This window comes from Schistocerca cancellata, chromosome 6 (assembly GCF_023864275.1).
Source record: "Schistocerca cancellata isolate TAMUIC-IGC-003103 chromosome 6, iqSchCanc2.1, whole genome shotgun sequence".
Lineage (NCBI taxonomy): Eukaryota > Metazoa > Arthropoda > Insecta > Orthoptera > Acrididae > Schistocerca > Schistocerca cancellata.
In genome coordinates this window covers 690521023-690542395 of record NC_064631.1, presented here as the reverse complement: position 1 = coordinate 690542395, position 21373 = coordinate 690521023, and the positions used below count along the sequence as shown (strand labels likewise).

Here is a 21373-nt window from a genome sequence, read left to right as displayed (position 1 = left end):
CTACGCTCGCTTCGCCTCGCTCGTACAATAAAGCTTCGTAATACTTCATAATTTTACCAACAGATGGCCGCACTATGCAGTAACGTGCACGCAACGTTTTACGCTCTTACAGCGTCTGAGTTGACTTGAATAGAGCATGGTCGAGGGGGACAAAGGAAAGATAAACAGAGAAGCCTGTCACATATCAAGAAGGTATTACATTTAATCTTGCTCGACATTTTCCCATGAAGCGCCAAAAAAAGTCTTTATCTGCCAAATGAAACATTATTTGTTGTATTCATGGACAGAAAACTAGGGCTACCAACGAAATGCAGTCCAATTTTATGTTCCTTTTAAAATTTAATCCAAAACAAAATGAGTACGTTTACCACCATCACAAAGTCTATATACCTACGTTAAGTAATTATTCAGAAGTTTTCCTGTAGATTTTATTTTTGTTGAGATTAATAACGCTCCAGATTCAACACGGAAACTGTCACCTGTAGTCATTGGTACGATTTCAGGTAAAATCCCTCCTTCAGTGTTATTGACAAACCTCTTATTTTCATGTCGGCTATGCGTGCTCACACAGCCAGCCTCTTCGTTTGTATCTTTAATTTTCATTTGTCTGCAAGCGCCGCCAACGGTAGGCTACCCGTAGACGCGAAGTTTAACTGCACAAATAGTCACGGGTAATGATGTCAGCACTGCAGGAAGCAGCTGACGCTGCATTCCCCTCGCCCCTCACCTCGCAAAACCATCGTAAACCTATCGTTCCCCACAAACACCACGCGATTCGTTGCCAGGCAGTAGAAGGAGGACTGAAGAGAAGGGAGGATGAGTGACGTAGCGCCGATCCGATGTAGTGGGAGAGAGAGAGGGGAAGAGAGTGAGTGAACTAGAAAAAAGTGTGGAGTGTGCTATCTGTGAAGAGTTTGAAGTACCAGTTCATTGAAATTGAATGGTCAGTTCACACTTCACTAGAGTGAAGCGTTCATTTGAACGACTCATTCACGAGCTCCCCATCACTACATCAAACAACTCAGTGCTCAACTTGACATCTCTGTTGGTAGTGCTGTCACAATTGTTCACCAGTTGGGATATTCAAAGGTTTGTTCCCGCTGGGCCCCTCAATGTCTAACCGAACACCATAAAGAGCAAAGGAGAACCATCTGTGCGGAATTGCTTGCTTGTCATGTGGCTGAGGGTGACACTTTCTTGTCAAAGATTGTTACAGGCGATGAAACATGGGTTCATCACTTCGAACCTGAAACAAAACAGCAATCAATGGAGTGGCGCCACACCCACTCCCCTACCAAGAAAAAGTTTAAAGCCATACCCTCAGCCGGTAAAGTCATGGTTACAGTCTTCTGGGACGCTGAAGGGGTTATTCTGTTCGATGTCCTTCCCCATGGTCAAACGATCAACTCTGAAGTGTATTGTGCTACTCTTCAGAAATTGAAGAAACGACTTCAGCGTGTTCGTAGGCACAAAAATCTGAACGAACTTCTCCTTCTTCATGACAACGCAAGACCTCACACAAGTCTTCGCACCCGAGAGGAGCTCTCAAAACTTCAGTGGACTGTTCTTCCTCATGCACCCTACAGCCCCGATCTCGCACCGTCGGATTTCCATATGTTTGGCCCAATGAAGGACGCAATCCGTGGGAGGCACTACGCGGATGATGAAGAAGTTATTGATGCAGTACGACGTTGGCTCCGACATCGACCAGTGGAATGGTACCGTGCAGGCATACAGGCCCTCATTTCAAGGTGGCGTAAGGCCGTAGCATTGAATGGAGATTACGTTGAAAAATAGTGTTGTGTAGCTAAAAAATTGGGGAATAACCTGGTGTATTTCAATGCTGAATAAAACAACCCCTGTTTCAGAAAAAAAAATGTGTTGCATTACTTATTGAACTGCCCTCGTATGTGACCTAAGTCCATGGCTTGTAGAAAATAAACTAGCACTAAATCACAGTAAAGACTCAGTTTCTACAGTTTCTAACACACAATTCAACAAAAGCTGACATTTTAATTTCACAGAACAGGCATATGATTAGTGAAACTGAACTGTTCAAATTTCTAGGTGTTCAGAAAGCCCATGTCCAGGATCTTGTTCAAAGACTTAATACTGACATTTTTACTATTCGAATGGTATCAGAAGTGAGTGATCATTCAACACAAAAATTAGTCTACTTTGCTTCATTCACTTATGTCGTATGGTATTATATTTTGGGGTAACTCTCCCCATGCTAAAAGGATATTTTTGGCTCAGAAACGGGCGGTTCAGACAATGAGTGGTGTAAGTTCGCGAACCTCTTGTCGACCCCTGTTCACGAGTCCGGGTATTTTAACATTGGCCTCTCAATATATATATTCCTTACTGTCATTTCTTGTTAACAATATTAGCTTATTCCCAAGAATAAGCACCTTTCACTCAGTTCAAACTCGGCAGAAATCAAACCTGCATTTGGATCAGACTTCCTCAACTCTTGTGCATAAAGGTGTGCAGTATACTGCTGCATTCATTTTCAATAAGCTACCACTCGAATTCAAAAATATTAGCAGTAATCCCACACTTTCAAATCGAAACTGGAGAGTTTCCTCATGGGTCACTCCTCTTATTCTGTCGAGGAGTTCCTTGAAAAATTAAGCTGATTCTTATTGTACTGTTGATTGCGTTTACTTAAACTTGTAGACTGACTTTTTTTGGTTTCATAAACATTTATTTTTATCTGTTATCACTTTTATGTTATAATTTCATGTACTGGCACATTCCATAACCTTGAAGATTTTCTCCTCAATTTGGTCCTACAGAACTTGAAGTGTAAATAAATAAAAGTTCAAAAGGCTCCTGTCGCAAATTGAACCTTGCAGTGGTGTACCAGATCCAGTTTCTGCAATGCTTACAGCGATACCGAACCATAATCAAGATGGTATTGTATCATGGCTTTGTAAATTTGAGGAAGGGAAGTGCAACCCAAACTGGTGTTCGAAGTGTTAAGGTGCATTCAGCACATCGAGTAGTTGATCACCGAGGTAAAGTTCTGGTTGTGGGTGAATGGTACGACGGATGAGGGCCCATGCCTGCAACTTTGGTATGGCACCTTGATGTCGACATTCAGTTACACCCACACTAGAGGAGCAATAGTAGAGGCCAAAGTCATCAGCATACAAGGAGGGTGATACTGAGGATCCCACAGCTGCTGCTATACAATTGATGGCTACTAGAAAGAGAGGAACACTCACTACACAGCCCTGTGGGACCCCATTCTCTTGGATATGGGGGGGCGAGGGGAGGGGGGGGGGGGGGGGGGTCCGTGGGAAGCACCGACTCGAACCCAGAACATATGGTGCAACAGGAAGTTCTAAATAAAAATCGGGAGCAGATCCCACAGACTCCACTCATGTAAGGTAGCAAGGATGTGATGTAACAAAGTAGTGTCATAAGCCTTTTGCAGGTCGAAGAAGACAGCTATAAGGTGTTGATGTCGAGGAAAAAACTGTACAGATGGCAGAATAGGTAAATCAGATTATCAGTCGTGGAATGGCTTTGGCAAATGCCACCATGGGATGCAGCCAGAAGAACCCGAGACTCAAGGAGCCTACAAAGCTGCCAGCTCACCATGCGTTCAACGAACATACAGAGAACATGGGTGAGACTTATTGGGCGATAACTGTTCATGTCTAGACGGTGCTTACCTGGTTTCAGTGCTGGTGCTGGGACAATGATGCTTTCTCGTCACTGGGATGGGAACTTGCCCCCGCTTCAGGCGGGGTTAAAGGTGGCAAGGACATGATGTTGACAATCTACTTACAGGTGCTTGATCATTTGGTTATAGATGCAGTCTGGCCCCGTGGCTGTATCAGGGCAGTGGGCTAGGACACTGACGAATTCCCACTTGCTGAATGGAGCATTACATGGCTCCAGATGGCGTATCATCAAAGATAATTGTTTTCACTCCCCCCACTCTTTTAGGGTACGAAAGGCTGGTTGATGATTCTGAAATGCTGAGGGTCAAGCACAATGTGGAGCAAAATGTTTGGCGATTGAGTCTGGGTCAGAGTAGACAGTGCCATTCTTCCAGGAATCAGCAGACACATCTGATTTTCACCCAAACCTGCGAATGGGAGGCACATGGTCCAATGGTTAAAACATACCATTCCTGACATTCTTCTTCCGGTCATTTTATTAGGTGCTGGGTCTGGGCATGGAGCCATTTACAGATAATGAGGTGCTCCACTGATGGGTGCCACTTATGGTGCTGGAGAGCCCACCTGCACTTATAATGGTCTCTGTGATTTCAAATGGCCACCAAGATAATGTCTTCTGTCAGTACAAGCCCAAAGATCAGGAATCGCCAAATTAGCTGCTGAAATAATAACAGCAGTTGCATTTTGGATTTCCTCATTGATATCTCCATGCAGCGGGGAGCCAAGAGTGACAGCAGAGATGAAAGCACCCCAGCCAACACTGCTGAGAGCCCATCTGGCTAGGCGTCCTTCGGAGTGATGCTGAGGGTGGGACAGGAAGATGGGTGAAGTGGTCACTACCATACAAGTCGTCATAGGTTCTCCAGTTCGTGGATGGGGGAAGACGAGAGCTGCAAATGGAAAGGTCAATGACTGAGAAAGTTCCGTGTGCCACACTGAAATGTGTGGGGATACCAATACACAAGAGGCAAAGATCAAGTTGTGCCATTAAGTTTTTGAGATCTCGACCAAGACCAGTGAGCACTGTTCCACCCCAAAAAGGGTTATGGGTATCGAAATCACCCGTGATTAGGTAAGATGAGAGGAGCTGAGAAGCCAATGCAAACAAAATGTTCTGAGACAAGTAACCGTTGGAAGGGTGGTAAAAATGGCAGATGGTAATATCCTCCAATTCCCTTAGCCGTACAGCCACAGCCTCCAAAGGTGAATTAACAGGCACAGTTCACTATATAGTGTGTCCAGAAGATAAGAGCAATCTCTGCCCAACACCCTGCCAAAGGTACCACAATTATTATAATGTCCCAGGCTAGAATCCGCGTTGCTGGAAACAATGTCTCCTGAAGGGCAATTCAGAAGGCAGGAAAGTGTTACACGTCATAGCTCAACCAGGTAGTGGAAAAAACTGCTATAATTCCTCTGAAGAATAATGCTATCAATGTAATGTGAGGCCATGAAGGGACCAATGAGGCAGGTTATGCCCTAGGGTTATCTGCTGACATGTGGGGTTATAGCATGAATATACAAAGGTTCCTGGTTCAGTTGTGTGGTGTGAACTGGGGCCTCAGGGGCCGCCGGAATCTTCGCGTCAGCCACAGGGGCTGTAGAGACAAGTTATGCCCTAGGAGCACCTCTCTTGTCGTGTCCTGAAATGAGGAGTCTCTACCTACTATCCTCCCCACCCCTCCCACACTGATATTCTGCTGCCCACTGAACCAACAAATATCCTTGTGCACTCTTACTCCCAACCCCATGCCTCTTGTCTTCTATCCCTGTAACAGACCAAGATGCAAGATCTTGTCCCCCAAGTTCTCCCACTACCACCTACTCCAGTCTGGTCACAAGCATCATCTATCTCATCAAAGGCAGATCTACCCGCGTAACCAGTCATGATCTAAAAGCTAAGCTGTAAACACTATGCTGTGTCCTATGTGGGCATGACAATCAACTGTGGCCAAGAGACAGTTGGACTACCCAGTTGTTGAGTGCACTGTCCAAGACAATCTTCTTCACTCAGGTTGTAATCATGAACATGAAAAAAAATTCTCGGATTTTTCCTGGACTTCCCAGTTAAAAATACACTTTTTCCTGGGTGAAAATACACTTTATCTCGGGCAAAAGTAGACTTTTTCACGGGTGAGAGTACACTTTTACAGTGAATAAGTGACAATATACTTTCCCTCAGCAGTGTGAAACTTACCAATTCTTTGAATGGTAAAGATTTTATACACCGGCGTAGAACTTTCTGCCACTTTAGAAAATGGAACCCATCAAAAAAACATCTTTTGGAAAGATCTTTGATGTGTAGCAATATGTACACTACATATTTTCATATTACAGAAATATAAATACGAATTCCACAAATACAGCATGGTTGCTACCGAAGCATTTAAAGCAAGACTGCGATACACTTCTGTTCGCCATCATGTCACCTGCTCTCGCCAGCCAATGACAGCAGGTATTCAGAGCACAGGATATGATGTAATCAGCCAATCACTGTTAAGTAGCGCAAACACACAAATATCAGACACGAAGTGGCCAGTGAAATAGAGAGGAAAAAGCACCAAACTGACCCATAGCACTTAATGTATAACCACAGTTCCAACTCATCTCTAGTCAAGGAAAAGTTTTGTCCAATGGATAGTACCACAAGAAGGCTGACACGAGACCCGCTGGCTATCTTTATGGTTGGACACTCTGCAAAATACAAACCTGCACCCCAAAGAGGAAATCACAAAAGGGTAGCAAATACTGTATAGTACATGGAGAGCACTGAATAGATTAAGAACAGGTGTCGCTAAATGCAAAGTGAATATGGTTAAATGAGGCCACTTTGAAGTTGGTGTGTGTGTGTAAAAACACAGGCAATGGGACATTTGCTCATGAGCCCACAGATGGAGTTCGTTTGCACAGCGGAAGATGTATTTTTGTGCAGTGACAAGGTCATTAAAGCTGCAGAGTTCTGAAAGAAAACAATTTAGATGTTCCTTCCCGGACATGTAAAGTAAAGTAAGTAAGTACACAAACAGGAAAAGTTAATGATTTAAATTAATATACATGCAGTATAGTTACAACAAAAACCGGAGCTTTCACATATAATAGTGGTCATCATCATAATTCACCCCCACCCGAGAGTTTGGTTAAGCAGGATTCTAAGAGCACATCTTAAATTGCAGCAGCTCAATATTTCTGACAAGAAAAATTATATATTTCACTCGTGCGCACCGAGCGTTTCGTAGGTTACCTGGCTTTATCAATGTACCGTTGAGCACTTTGACTTTTCCATTAAAAAGGCAATTACGTGCTAAAATTGCTCAAAAACTCACTAAACATTTTTTCTGAAGGATAATTATATATTTTGCCATCTTTTTTGCATAATTTGTAATCTATGAAAGTACTAAAATAAATATAAAAAACAGCTTGGCCTTTTTTTAGCATGTTACCCCTTTTAGATATATCAAACACAAATGAGCTAGTAAAATTTTAAATAATGGCAACAATGGATTGCCTTCTGGGCCCAAAATTTTTCAAAGTGGCTGGCCCTCAAAGTGTTACGTTTTGAATGAGATTCAGGCACTCCGCGATTTAAGAAATTCATCGCAGATTCTCACAAGTAACATAATTCACTTTGCATAAAAGGAAATTTACTTTGAAAATAATGCTTCTCAAATCACCATTCACAATGCTTTCCCATGACCATGACATCATGCTCATTGAAAACTGATTGTTGTTGCAAAGTACTGCATGGTCTTTGTCCTAAAGCCTTTGGCACATTTCACTGTCGGTACACGGTTATGTGGGCACCATGTTTTGTTGTTGTAAATGGCACATTTTCACTGCAACTGAAGTGTTATTTTGGTGTTATTCTGTTGTTTATGTTACACTGCTGCAGTATTATTCTGCAGTAGCGGGCTGAAGCAAAATTCTTAGTTGGAGTATCTGTTCTTACTAAAACCACAAAAATTTAACTGAAAACTCAAACAATGTTACCAAAACTCGGACTGGATGTGTGTTGGATACTTCAACTGACTTTCTGGCATATCTGTGCACGTGTAAAATGGGTTTAGGAACAGTTTTTTGTTATGAAATATGCTATACAGATATTTGAACCGTGTGCATTTATACTCAACTGTTGTAATTAATTATGTTACTTCCTTATAGAAGAATTGGCTTGACAGACTACAGAACGACATGTCCTCGGTGGGAGTTACCACATAAGAGACTCTGAAGAATGTACAAGGTGAAGCTAATGCACAAATGATTGGATGCTGATTGAAGAGAGGTGAATAGAAGAAAGTATACCCATAGAATTTTAATATTTGACTGAAGATAAAAATGTAATATAGCATAATATATTTTTTCTCTAAAAATAATCACAGAAACAATTCAACATAGCTTTGTGTGGAGACACATAACACCTGGCCTTGAGATGCTTCCCCATTCACTGATTCACCAGACTAAACATGGCTACACTGCTAATAGTAGGGCAATCCAGTGGTTGTTTCTTTCCACTGCATGTGTCTATCTGTGCTATGCTATAGACTATGAAGTACAGTGCACTGTAAATGAACATACTGTAATATCTATAGCTGTAATTGTAACTTTTATAAAGAACATTAGTGTAGTAGGTATTACATGTTCGTGGCTTACCTGAAAAAACTGTTATTTGAAATGGCTTACTTTCTTTTAGTTTGGTTAACCGGGTGGTAACTGCTGTGTCCTGTTACTAGTGTGTGTGTGTGTGTGTGAGTGTGCCAAGTGTAGTGTCGTCATGCATGTATACTTAAACCAAATGCCAACTGTATTAGCATTGCTGGCCACTAGAGACCGCCAGTATGAAACGTGCACACGGCACGGTCTCCACCTCACTAAATACCGTTAACTTGCATCTGTATATGTGTGGAGCAGTGTTGACTCTCACTCACTGTGTTCTTTTAGTTCGTACCAGTCATATCAGTGTATTTGTGTATCGTTTATGTAGCACCTGCTGTATAATTCTTCTCTCTCGTTACGTGTGGAGTCACAAGAGGCTTATTTCCGTTACTGTTCAGAGGTTTATGAATACAGCCGTACTCATGTTACTTGGACTGATTCTGTGTATTACTTGGTTACTACACGATTCGCAACGATTTTGGAACACTTTCCACATATGCAGTCTTTATGTGCAGTTTCATCTGGTTTAGCCATTACAGATGTTGTGCTGTAGCCCAGAATGAACAGCTTAATTCGGCAGTGACCACTTGTCAGGTTCTATTAAAAGAGGAGGGTAGAGTTCCGCCGGTCTATCTGTCCATTTTTCCTCCATATGATGATTCGGCCGAGTATTGAGAAGTTGACAAGAAAAGATTTAGGCAGTATTTTTTGGCTTTCAGTGTGATAGATTCAAATTTGTGCAAAGCCTTATTCCTCTCATTGATTCCAACTATGATGTATCAATTACTGTATCAGCTTGCCCCTCTGCAAGAACCAGCAGCTCTTACTTTTGATCAAATGTGCAGTTTATTAATTAAACACCACTGCAAACGAATTAATCTAATAGCTTTGCAAGTTGAATTTTACCAATGCCACAAGAAACCAAATCTGTCACACAGGGTCTGGGCAGCTGAACTTCACAGCCTTTGCCGTAAGTGTCAATTCATTATCGATGCCTATAATGACTATACACAGTCTCTACAGTGCACAATGCAATTATCTGTTTAGTTCTGGACAAGGAAGTGTGCCAGTAGGCTTTACTCTGTGAAAACCGCCGCTAGTACAAGTTTTGCAAAAAGCACAATCTTTTGAAGTTTCTCAGGCAGTGTGTGACCAAATTGAAGCATAGGAAGATGTGTCACAAGATACACCCACTAGGACGACAGATGGCTTGCATGAGGAAGTGGCAGTGTTGGTGGTAGGCACGCGGGCCCAGCATCGAACACACCAAGGCCAGCACCAGCAGCTGTGATTGCACTGTGTCAGCGTCAGTGTTCCCTGTTCCCGTCTTGTCCTTTCTGTTTTGTCCAGCATAAACATTTGCCCTGGCCTCATACTGCGCTACCTGTAATGCTTGTCAGAGGAAAGGCCACACTGCTTCCACGTGTCATTTGCCGAAGATTGCTCAAAAAATGGCCACGGACATTAACTGTGTGACTCCAATGCTTGTGACTTCTTCCAACTTGTTTATCAAGTTAAGTGTGCTCCGGCTATGGGTCCACACTGGTGCTGCTGTGACATTATTGAATGCTGAAACCTATGTGAGTTTTGGCTCACCACTGTTGACACCAGTCAGCAGAAGTGGTCAGTTACAACACTGTGCTGTTGGGACAATTGATAGCATATGCCTCTTGCAATTCGTTCCCACACATTTTTGGTGGTTGTTGATGCTGGTGTTAAGAACTTGTTCGGGATGGACACATTTCAGGAATTTGGATTTTCTACCACTGATGCAGTTCACCTTGTGTCCGATCAAGTACCGTATTCTCAATTGGAAACAATGTGTTAGGAGTTTTTGTACTTGTTTTTGGAAGGTATAGGGCATGCTGTGAATTTTCTGCTCATACTTCTTCGAAAGCCACGACTTGACCTTGTTTTTGTCGAGTGTATCCTATTCCTGCCACCCTGAAAGATTAAGTCAAAGCGCAACTGGACAGACTTCAATCTCCACAGGTGGTGCAACATGTTACAGCTAGTGAATGGTTGTCCCTGCTGGTTGTATTTCGGAAACTGTTTGGAAAACTTCGCCTCTGTGTACTACTGTCAGCACGTGGTTGACTGCATATACGTGTCCTCTCCCATGCCAGAAGGAACTGTTGGCAAAAATATCGAGTGGTCAGTAATTTTCTAAAATTGATTCTTCTGAAGCAAATCTGCAGATGCCTGTGGACAAAGAGTTCTGGTTTTGAACATTTCTTTTGATCTTTATCAATATTTGCACCTTCCTTTCGGTGTAGCCAGCGCCTCTGCTATTTTCCAACAATTTTTAGAGCAATTGACTACACCTATCCAGGGTTTCATTAATTACCTGGATGATATTGTTGTCACGGGCTCCTCCATGGCCAGTCACTTGAAAAATCTGTATATTTTGTTTTCTGTCTTACAGTTTGCAGCCTCATGTTCCAAACCTGCAAAATCTCATTTTTCTGAACCTTCCATTTTTTATTTGGGGTTCGAGGTCTCGTGGGATGGGGTTCACCCTATGCCAGGCCATATCTCCGCTGTTACGTTTATGCCTTGCCCCTCGTCTACGAAGAAGCATTCCTCGTTGCACAAGAACATACCTGTTTGCTGGATCCCGTATTGCGAACACGCTTTCTAAATGTTGAAATCCAAATCAGCCCCTTATTTAGCTACATTCTCTTTGGGTCAGCACACAGTTTTGGCGACTGATGCCTCACAGTACGGTCTTGCCACAGTCCTAGCGCACTGATATGCCATGGCTGTGAATGATCTGTTGCTTTCACCTCTAAATCTCTCACACTGGCCCTGCAGTGTTACTCCCAGGTGGAAAAAAAGAGACTCTTGACATAATCTGCACTCTCCAAAAATTTCATATTTATTATATGGCTCCAAGTTTCATCTTATTACTGACTGTAAAGTCTTGGGTTCTTTGTTTAAACCTCGCACTTCTTTGCCTTACAAGGCAGCAAACCACCTAAAACACTGGGCACTATTCTTGTCTTGCTACAACTATGAAAACTGTTTTTGACCTACACCTAAACATGCCAATCAGACGTCTTGCCCTGCCTTCCTGTGGATTCTGATCCCAATTTTGATCGTGAAGAACTGCTTTGCTTCCATCTTTATACTGTTAGGCCGCTGTTGCTGCCGAGCCGGTTAGTTCTTCCCCAAGTGGTTGGTTTGTTCAACAGGGCTGGTCAGATAAAACGCTGGGTCGGGCTTTGGATGCCCTGTGCAACTATTTTTCCTTACTGTATCATCTCTCCCTTTTTGACAGTGTTTTGCTGTTGTTCATGGAAGACCTCTCTCTCAGAGTAGCCATTCCCACAGCGTTATGGCATGAGGTTCTATTCCTTTTCCACCAAAGCCATTGGGGAGTTTCATTCACTAAACTGTTAGCTAGGAGGCGTGTTTTGGCCAGGGATTGACGGTGAAACCATTCATTTTGTCACAACTTGTGAGCAGTTTGCCCAACAACAAGCAGCTCCCAGGGTGTCTCTCTGTCCCCCTGGACTGCCCCGCACCAGTCATGGGTATGCATTCATGTAGACTTTGCGGGTCACTTCTTAAGTTCCTACTGGCTCTTGGTTGTGGATGCATTTTCCTTTTCTTTCCATTCTCTGGCATGCATTGACATTGGATGAGGTTACATAACATATGCTTTTGAGGGTCTTTTTATAATGAGTGGTTGCCTTGTGCCTTCGCTTCTGATAATGGGCCCCAGTTCATTTCTCACGCATTTCAATTGTTTTGTTACAGTCATAGCATTCATCATGTTATGGCTCCGCCATTCCACCCTCAATCAAATAACGAGGTGGAACGACTAGTGTGTATATTCAAATCCCAAATGAAGAAGTTTGTTGTGGATTCTTCATTGAGTGAAGCCTTTCTCCATTTTCTGAGCACCTATCACTTCACGCCTATGGGGGAGCAGAGTGTTGGTTCACAGCTGGCTGCCACGCACACTCCTCTTCCTTCTGCGGCCTGTGCTACATCTTCCGCGGTCAGGCAAGTGTGGACGTGAGGGTTTGGAAACCGGACCAAGTGCATACTGACCACTCTTGTCCACCGCCAGGGACACCATCTTTGTGACGTCCATACAGTCGATGGGCTTGTGGCACACCTTGATCACCTGCACCCTCGCTCGCCACTGGTAGCTACCAGAAGGTACGGCTCCTGCTGATGCAGCCTGCCCCACCACCCTCTGCCTTGCATCCATCGTTGCCTGCTTTGGAAGTGTCCCCATCCCATTGGCTGCCTCCTTCATGTGCAAATGTATTAGTGATTTACTTGCCACACATTAATTGCTGCGAATCTGCATTAATGTTAGGTTATTACACTCAGAACAATCATTACTGTTATAGCACATCAATCAAGTGCAGTATGTGGCTTACCCATTATCTGTGCATAAATAATAGTAAATGAGACTTGATATGTCTATAAACAGTAGGTTATTGAATATCAAACTGCAATTGAAGTGTTTTGGACTGTAAACCAGGTTTGGACTGCATCATTTGAAATTTACCACTTTCGACAATAACTTTTCAGCAAGATTCAATGGAGGTGTAACTACAGGAGGTGTATTAGCACAGGTAAACATGGTAATGTTACAGAATGAGATTTTCACTCTGCAGCGGAGTGTGCACTGATATGAAACTTCCTGGCAGATTAAAACTGTGTGCCCGACCGAGACTCGAACTCGAACTCGAGTCTCGGTCGGGCACACAGTTTTAATCTGCCAGGAAGTTTCATGGTAATGTTACAGCCTGAGTACGTAAAAATAGTTTAAAGCAGAACGATGGCAGTAAATTACCGATATACTTTTTATCAGCTTCCTGTCTTTGTAAATGTACAACTTCATTTGCTCCACATCCCCGTAAGTTCTCCTCCATGATGCAATCTACATGGTGAATGTATGTGTGAAAACTCAGTATTTTACGTATTTCAGGATCTTTAGTTTTGCAATATATTAAAATCTGACCCTAGTAAATGTGAAACTTAAGTTTCTGTCTTCAGAGAACACATTTCCTTTATCTGTTATCTTTAATTATCTTTAATTATCTTTATCTGTTATCTTTAATTAATATTTACAATGGTTACTTTTTATCACTCTTCCAAAATAATATTTTAGTTTTCACCATTAGAACAACATTTCATGCAAAATAATAATATACACAATTATACAGTCAACTTTTGACTCACATCACACACGAGGAAACAAATCTTTAGGATACTTAATACTTGTCCTTAATGAACAATATGATTTACATTATTTAGGCACTGAAAATCACTTGCGCAATTCACAATCACTGAAACTTGTGTTGAAAAAAACTACCAATAATACAAAATGTTGTATTTGAAACATACCTGCTGCGGTCTATAATCTTGTTGGCAACATCAATATTTACAAGATCATCCGTAAGTGCCGACTCTTGCAACTCTGCACACCAAATATCATACTTCTTCTTTTTAATTTCTGGTTTCAGGCGTGTATCAACAGAAGTACAGCGTTCAGTTTGCATTTTATGTCTTTTTGCACTGAAGCACGGGGAGTCACTGTCTTCACTTTCACTGTCTGAACCATCACCAGCACCATCATCACTGTTTGCATCGTCCACATGGACACTAGGAGCAGCAGAGTAGCTTACTGGCCTCTCAAGTGGTGTGTACTCCACGATCTGTGCAATTACAGGAAATTGCATTAAATGAAATCTATTTCTAAAAATTTAGAGCAGCTCATATGCAAGAATTAACAATTGCACAAAAGTATTGTAAACAGTACCTCAAAATTTTCTAAAAGCAACATTTTGCGATTTAAAAATTTCATTCATCTCTCAATAAATGGAGAAGTACGAGGGCAGTTCAATAAGTAATGCAACACATTTTTTTTCTCAGCCAATTTTGGTTGAAAAAACCGGAAATTTCTTGTGGAATATTTTCAAACATTCCCGCTTCGTCTCGTATAGTTTCATTGACTTCCGACAGGTGGCAGCGCTGTACGGAGCTGTTAAAATGGCGTCTGTAACGGATGTGCGTTGCAAACAACGGGCAGTGATCGAGTTTCTTTTGGCGGAAAACCAGGGCATCTCAGAAATTCATAGGCGCTTGCAGAATGCCTACGGTGATCTGGCAGTGGACAAAAGCACGGTGAGTCGTTGGGCAAAGCGTGTGTCATCATCGCCACAAGGTCAAGCAAGACTGTCTGATCTCCCGCGTGCGGGCCGGCTGTGCACAGCTGTGACTCCTGCAATGGCGGAGCGTGCGAACACACTCGTTCGAAATGACCGACGGATCTTCAGAAATTCAAGAAACAACTTCAGCGTGTTCGTAGGCACAAAAATCTGAACGAACTTCTCCTTCTTCATGACAACGCAAGACCTCACACAAGTCTTCGCACCCGAGAGGAGCTCACAAAACTTCAGTGGACTGTTCTTCCTCATGCACCCTACAGCCCCGATCTCGCACCGTCGGATTTCCATATGTTTGGCCCAATGAAGGACGCAATCCGTGGGAGGCACTACGTGGATGATGAAGAAGTTATTGATGCAGTACGACGTTGGCTCCGACATCGACCAGTGGAATGGTACCGTGCAGGCATACAGGCCCTCATTTCAAGGTGGCGTAAGGCCGTAGCATTGAATGGAGATTACGTTGAAAAATAGTGTTGTGTAGCTAAAAGATTGGGGAATAACCTGGTGTATTTCAATGCTGAATAAAACAATCCCTGTTTCAGAAAAAAATGTGTTGCATTACTTATTGAACTGTCCTCGTACTTGAACTTCTCTAAACACAAATATTCCAGTTAAAGATTAACCACAACCATTATGAACATCATTAAAAATAAAAATTACTCTGAAGGATTAACCTCCATGACCTGGTAGATGTATTTTATTAACTAAAGCATTTGATACCGCTTCGTCAACTCACAGCCAAACCATCAACTTCCAACCTAACCCACATATCAGACTACATTACAGATTAGCCTGTCACCACAACCTACTATCAGTGATCTAATCTCTTTTGGTATGTGCATGTATGACATCACACACCAAAAGATCATTACATTACAGGATGAAGCTGACACATGTTCACTTTACCCAATTTTTTCAGTTAATAAAGGATCAGTGATTTATAGGTATGAATTCTTGTGGGCAATTTTGGCATACTCCTTCAATGGTAACATGCTGCTTTTCCAGTCACATACTTTTTATACATAGCAATACTGTAGTATTATGGACACCAAGTATGATGATGCAGAACACAATGGAAACTACTGCATTAAAGACACCACAAAGACACAAAGCACATTTACAGGACACCCTCTCTATGATAGTCACTTCATTTGCAAAACCTTCCAGGTGAAAGTAGTCCTCCCTCCCCCCTCCTCCACAGGTCATAGGCCTGCTTTTGATGTGGATGAAGAATAAAGAAGTTAACATTCTACTAATCGGGATGTTAAAATCCTGAATATTAAGGGAAACTGGAGACTCTAAAAAGAAGACTGTGTGCAGGCTTAAGTGAAAGATTGTACGGATTAGTGAAATGAAGTGGAGAGATGCCAGACATTTTTGGTCAGATAACAAAAGATGCTAACACAGAATCAGTGAATAGTGTAGTAGAAGTTGGCAACATTATGAGCAGTGTAATGGCACAGATATGTCTCTTAATTTTTCCAGGGTTTTGTGAACACCTGTACTCTTAGCAGTTGGTATAACTGAATAATTTTTCATAACTGACATTCAGTTAAGTTTAAGCAGCATTATTATTGTTAGTTAAGGTACTGAGATGATTCTGGATTTGCCTGGATCGGATTTTTATGTTTCAGGTGCTCCAGGGGTGCCATTTGGCAGCAAAAGACACTTTTTTGAACAGTTTCAATCTTCACAAATAGTCCCTCAGAGTCTGAAGTGCTGTGCATTGCAACGTGGAGCTCCTCCCTGGCGAAGTTCCATTGATTTTACCAACACAGATCTGAGAATGTATAACGGAGAAAAGAGAAGAGTCCGATGACATAAATTTGCCAAATGAGGTGTTCTTGTGAAACGAATTAAGTGTAATCTGAGTTGTAGACTGCGAGTTGTAGTGTGGCCAATAAACCAAACTGTATCCACAGTACATAGCCTTTTCTTCTTCGTAAGAAAAGTAGCATTGAAGGAAAAACAGCTAGAAGAACTGGAAGTTTTGTCTGGTATAAGACAAAAGCACACTTCAAGACTGGGAAACCTTCACAACAGCCAGGCAGGAAATAGAGTCAGTTATTATGAGCAACACAGCAATTAGACTATTCATCTGAAGATTGATACTATGCCAACACCAACAATCATTGTACAAGTTTGCATAGGCACACCACAAGCTTATGACAAGGAAACAGAATATATATAAGAAAATACAGAGACTGAAGAATATGTGAAGGGCAATGAAAATTTGATATTCTTAGGTGACTAGAATACCACTGAAGGTAAGGGAATGGAAGTGTTATTGGGGGCTAGGAAATGGGAGGAATGAACAAGAGGGGATAGAGACTTTTAGAGCTACAACATGCATTCAAATTAGTTATACTGAACACATCTTCCAATTTCATTAAATTTCAGGCATGCAGCAGCACATATAAAATTTCTTCCACTGATATTTCGGCCGCATATTGTCCGGCCATCCTCAGAGTAAGTCATAAGACTGACGACACGGTGCCAAGCGTAACCTTATATGCTCCACTGCAGCGGTACGCACCTGCGAGTTACAGACGCTGATCGGCAGCAAATGGATATGCTTACACATGCACTGCCTGTGGCGAAGGCGTTCAGACATTCAATTTGCTTATTGATGTACATTCGGCGGTGATGACACCATGAAGACTTCTCTGCAGTTTAATTATCCCAAGAGCCGGATTCCATGCTTTGTCCACATTGAAACCATTATCCCTATTTATTAAATTGTTAGCTAATCCAATCTCTGTAGCTTGAAGACAGAAACCCAAAAGGAAGAGGTAGATGTTAGAATCTTCACATCACTGTAGTCCACGGAATGCCCTGTATCCATACAATGTTCAGCCACAGCTGATTTGTCTGGTTGTGATAAGCGTACGTATCCTCAATGTTCCACGCATCTCTCATGAACGGATTGTGACTTCTCACAATTTCCTCAAGGAAACCTTATGAAGCAATAAATCATCCTTTACAGAGATGAGTAAAGCTGCAATTTTCGTGGGAGGCCAGAAGATCTCCTTAACACAGTGTTTCTCGAGAATTCAGCCTATCTTTGAGGAAAGAGTAGCCACACTGTGTTAAAGTGACCTTCCAGCCTACCATGAAAATTGCAGTGGAAGAAATTTTATTTGCACAGCTGCATGTCTGAAATTTAATGGATTATTCATTGCACCGCAAAAGGTTGAAAATGCACACTATCTTCCACAATTACAAGGGAAAAGGTACATTGGGAAAGACCAGAAGTCACAGGGAAATAACTAACTGGACTATATCGTGTTAGGGAAAAGGTATATTGGGAAAGACCAGAAGTCACAGGGAAATAACTAACTGGACTATATCGTGTTCCGACAATGATTTATTAATCAAATTTGGGATTACAACGAGGTGACAAAAGTCATGCGATACCTCCTAATATTGTGTCAAACTTCCTTTTGATCGGCACAGTGCAACGACTCGACACGCCATGGATTCAACAAGCTGCTCGAAGTCTCCTACAGAAAAACTGAGCTATACAACTTCTACAGCCATCCATAATTGCGAAAGTGTTGCTGATACAGGATTTTATGCATGACCTGACCTCTCGATTATGCCCACAGATGTTTGGTAGGATTCATGTTGAGTGATCTAGGTGGCCAAATCATTAACTTGAATTGTCCAGAATGTTCTTCAAGCCAAACGCGAACAATTGTGGCTAGGTGACAAGAAAAAGTAGAAGGAGATATTAAAACGATAGAGCAGATGGTTTGGGCTGGCTGATCACAATTAAAAAAAAAAAAAAGAGGATGAGCCAGACACTCTGCAACACATTAATCTGTCCATCACAAAAAGACACAGCAAGATGAAACGAGGATTGCGCAGCAAGAAATACAACACTTTTTTTTTTCTCAACAGAAAACAATGCTATGAATGTGAAATGTTACGTATGTATCATTTGCATTCTTCTGAGTGAGCACGCCAAGTTTATGTTAAAAACAACTTGCTATCATTGAATTTCTCACTGCAGAGAAAGAATCTGTGGGAAATATTCACAAACACTTGTGCAAAGTCTATGGAGCATCTGCTGTCGACATAAGTACAGTTAGTCACTAGGCACGGAGGATGAGTTTATCGGCAGGCAGTTTGACAGAGCTTCACGATTTGCAGTGGTCGGGGAGACAATCCATGGCTGTCACACCTGACCTAGCCCCCTCGGACGTCCGCTTGTTTGGACTAACTAAAGGATGCCATTCATGGAAGACATTTTGAGGATGATGAGTAGGTGATTCACACAGTGAAGCACTGGCTCCACCACCAGGACAAGGATTGGTACCGACGGGTCATACACACCATTGTTTCGCACTGGAGGAAGGCCATGGAACGAGATGGAGATTACGTGGAAAAATAGGGTGTGTAAATAAAACACCATTCTTTTGTGTGTGTAATTCTCTGTTCAATAAAGAATTGTTGAAGAAAAAAATGCGGTGAATTACTTTCTAGGCAACCCTCACAAGTCAGCCGCTGAGTCATCATCCCCTAACGCCAGGAGTAGTGAGTCATGGAGATTAACAGTCCTTCGCAGGGTGTCTAGGATGAGACAGTCCAGCAAAATGTGGACCACCATGAAACAGGAACCTCAACAACAAAATGGTGGGTCCTCACGTCACTGGAGATGACCATGAGTCAGCCAAGTATGGTCGATGCGAAGTCGGCAAAGGACAGTGGAGGCCTTGCAAGAGACCTGCATGGAGAACCTCCACAGATCTGTAATCTCCTTTATCAGTCATAGTTTGTTTGGTGAAGTCCGAGTTAGCCCTTCCGTATTCCAGATTCCTAAAACTTTAGAGCATAATACAGATTGAAGGTCTGTTTCTGGAATGTTGATCTCAAGAGTTGGTTTACTGGTAGCCAGTTTGTCCACACTATCAGCGAGTTCATTCCTCGGGATCCTGACGTGGCCTGGGATCCAGACAAAGGTCACTGAGCATCCCCACTGTTCGAAGGCATACAGGGAATCCTGAATAGCAATGATCAAGGGATGATGGAGGTAACACTGGTCGAGAGCTTGCAAGAACCCACCGGAGCAGGAATGGATAAGTTCAAGAACACAAGGGGTGGTACCAACTTCACAGTGAAAACACAACAGCCATCCGGCAAAGAGCACAGTTCAGTATGCTCCACGTGAGTATAAGCAAAGCCCGTGTGACCAGCAACCATCAAGCCATCAGTATAGACTGCTTATGAACCACAGGATGTGACAAGGATGGAGAAAAATTGGTGAGAGAGGGCCTCGGGAGGGACTGAGCCTTTTGGACCTTGTGACAGATCAAGACAAAACTGTGGCTGAGGGATGCACCATGGAGGTGTACGTGAGTGGGCCAGGAGGAGATGTGGCAGAGGAATCACCTGGAGGTCACAGAGGTCGGACCGGACCCATATGACAATCGTAATCCCTGATCTGGGCCACCTTCACTGGAGATGGATATCCCATGTTTGGAAAGAGAATATGGTAGTTTGGATGTTTAGGGGAGCTGCGAACGCATGTAGCATAACTGACAAGCCGTTGTTGGCATCTCATCCAAAATAGAGGGACCTCAGCCTTAATGAGTAAGCTGTTTGAAAAGCTAGTTCGAACAGGGCTAGTTTGAAAAGCTCCTATCACAAATCGAACTCTGCAGCGGTGTCCACTATCCGCAACACTGAGGGTGATGCTGAATTGTATGCCACACTCTCATAATCAAGATAGGATTACATCAGGGTTTTGTAAAGCTGCAGAAGAGTAGTGCAATCTGCACCCCAGCTAGTGTTACTCAGGCACCAAAGTATATGAAGGTGCAGCAAGCACTCATGCTTAAGGTGGGGAAGATAAGGAATCCATGTTAACCGAGGGCTGAAGACCAGTCCTAAAAAGCAATAAGTCACCACCGCATTTAGTAGTTGGTCACTGAGGTAAAGTTCTGGTTGTGGACGAATGGTATGACGCTGACAGAAGTGCGTGATCAGAGTCTTGACGGCTGAAAACCGAAAGCTATGGATGAGTGCCCATGCCTGCACTTTTCATATGACACCTTGCAGTCAACATTCAGTGACACCCACACTCTAGGATCAATAGTAGAGACAAAAGTCATCAGCATACATGGACAGTGATACTGGGCACCCCACAGCTGCTGTTAGACCATTGATGGCTACTAGAAAGAGAGGGGCACTCACTATAGAGCCCTGCAGGACCCCGTTCTCTTGGATATGGAGGGGGGGGGGGGGGGGGGGGTTACTGTGGGAAGCACTGACTCGTACCCGCAAAGTACGGTGCAACAAGAAGTTCTCAATAAAAATCGGGAGTGGATCCCAGAGACCCCACTCGTGTAAGGTAGCAAGGATGTGGTGTCATAAGCCTTTTGCAAGTCGAAGAACGTGTTGGTGTCGAGAAAAAGCTGTTTGCATAGCAGAATACAGGTAAACCAGATTATCAGTAGTGGAACGGCCTTGGCAAAAACCACCCTGGGACAGAGTCAGAAGACTTCAAGAAACAAGGAGCCAACACAGCTGCCTGCTCATCACGTGTTAAAGTAACTTACAGAGAACATTGGTGAGACTTATTGGGCAATAACTGTTCATCTCTAGAGGGTGCTTACCCGGTTTCAGCCATTGTGATGGGAACTCGTCTTCGCTCCAGATGTAGTTAAAGATGGCAAGTATATGACAGTGACAATCCACTAGGGGGTGCTCAATCATTTGGTTGTGGATGCTGTCCGGCCCAGGTACTGTATCAGGGCAGTGGGCCAGGACACTGATGAATTCCCACTCGCTGAATGGAGTATTATATGGATCCACGTGGCATGTAATAAA

General features: G+C 42.8%; 1 protein-coding gene across 1 annotated transcript in view; it reads right to left on the bottom strand.

The window, feature by feature from the left end:
* The window catches only part of LOC126191370 (phosphorylated adapter RNA export protein), a 145977-nt gene that overhangs the window by 114792 nt on the left and 9812 nt on the right, over positions 1-21373 (bottom strand). Inside the window, exon 2 of the mRNA XM_049932217.1 lies at positions 13716-14026. Within this exon, the coding sequence (XP_049788174.1) occupies positions 13716-14026 (311 nt within the window). The remainder of the gene's footprint in view (positions 1-13715; positions 14027-21373) is intronic.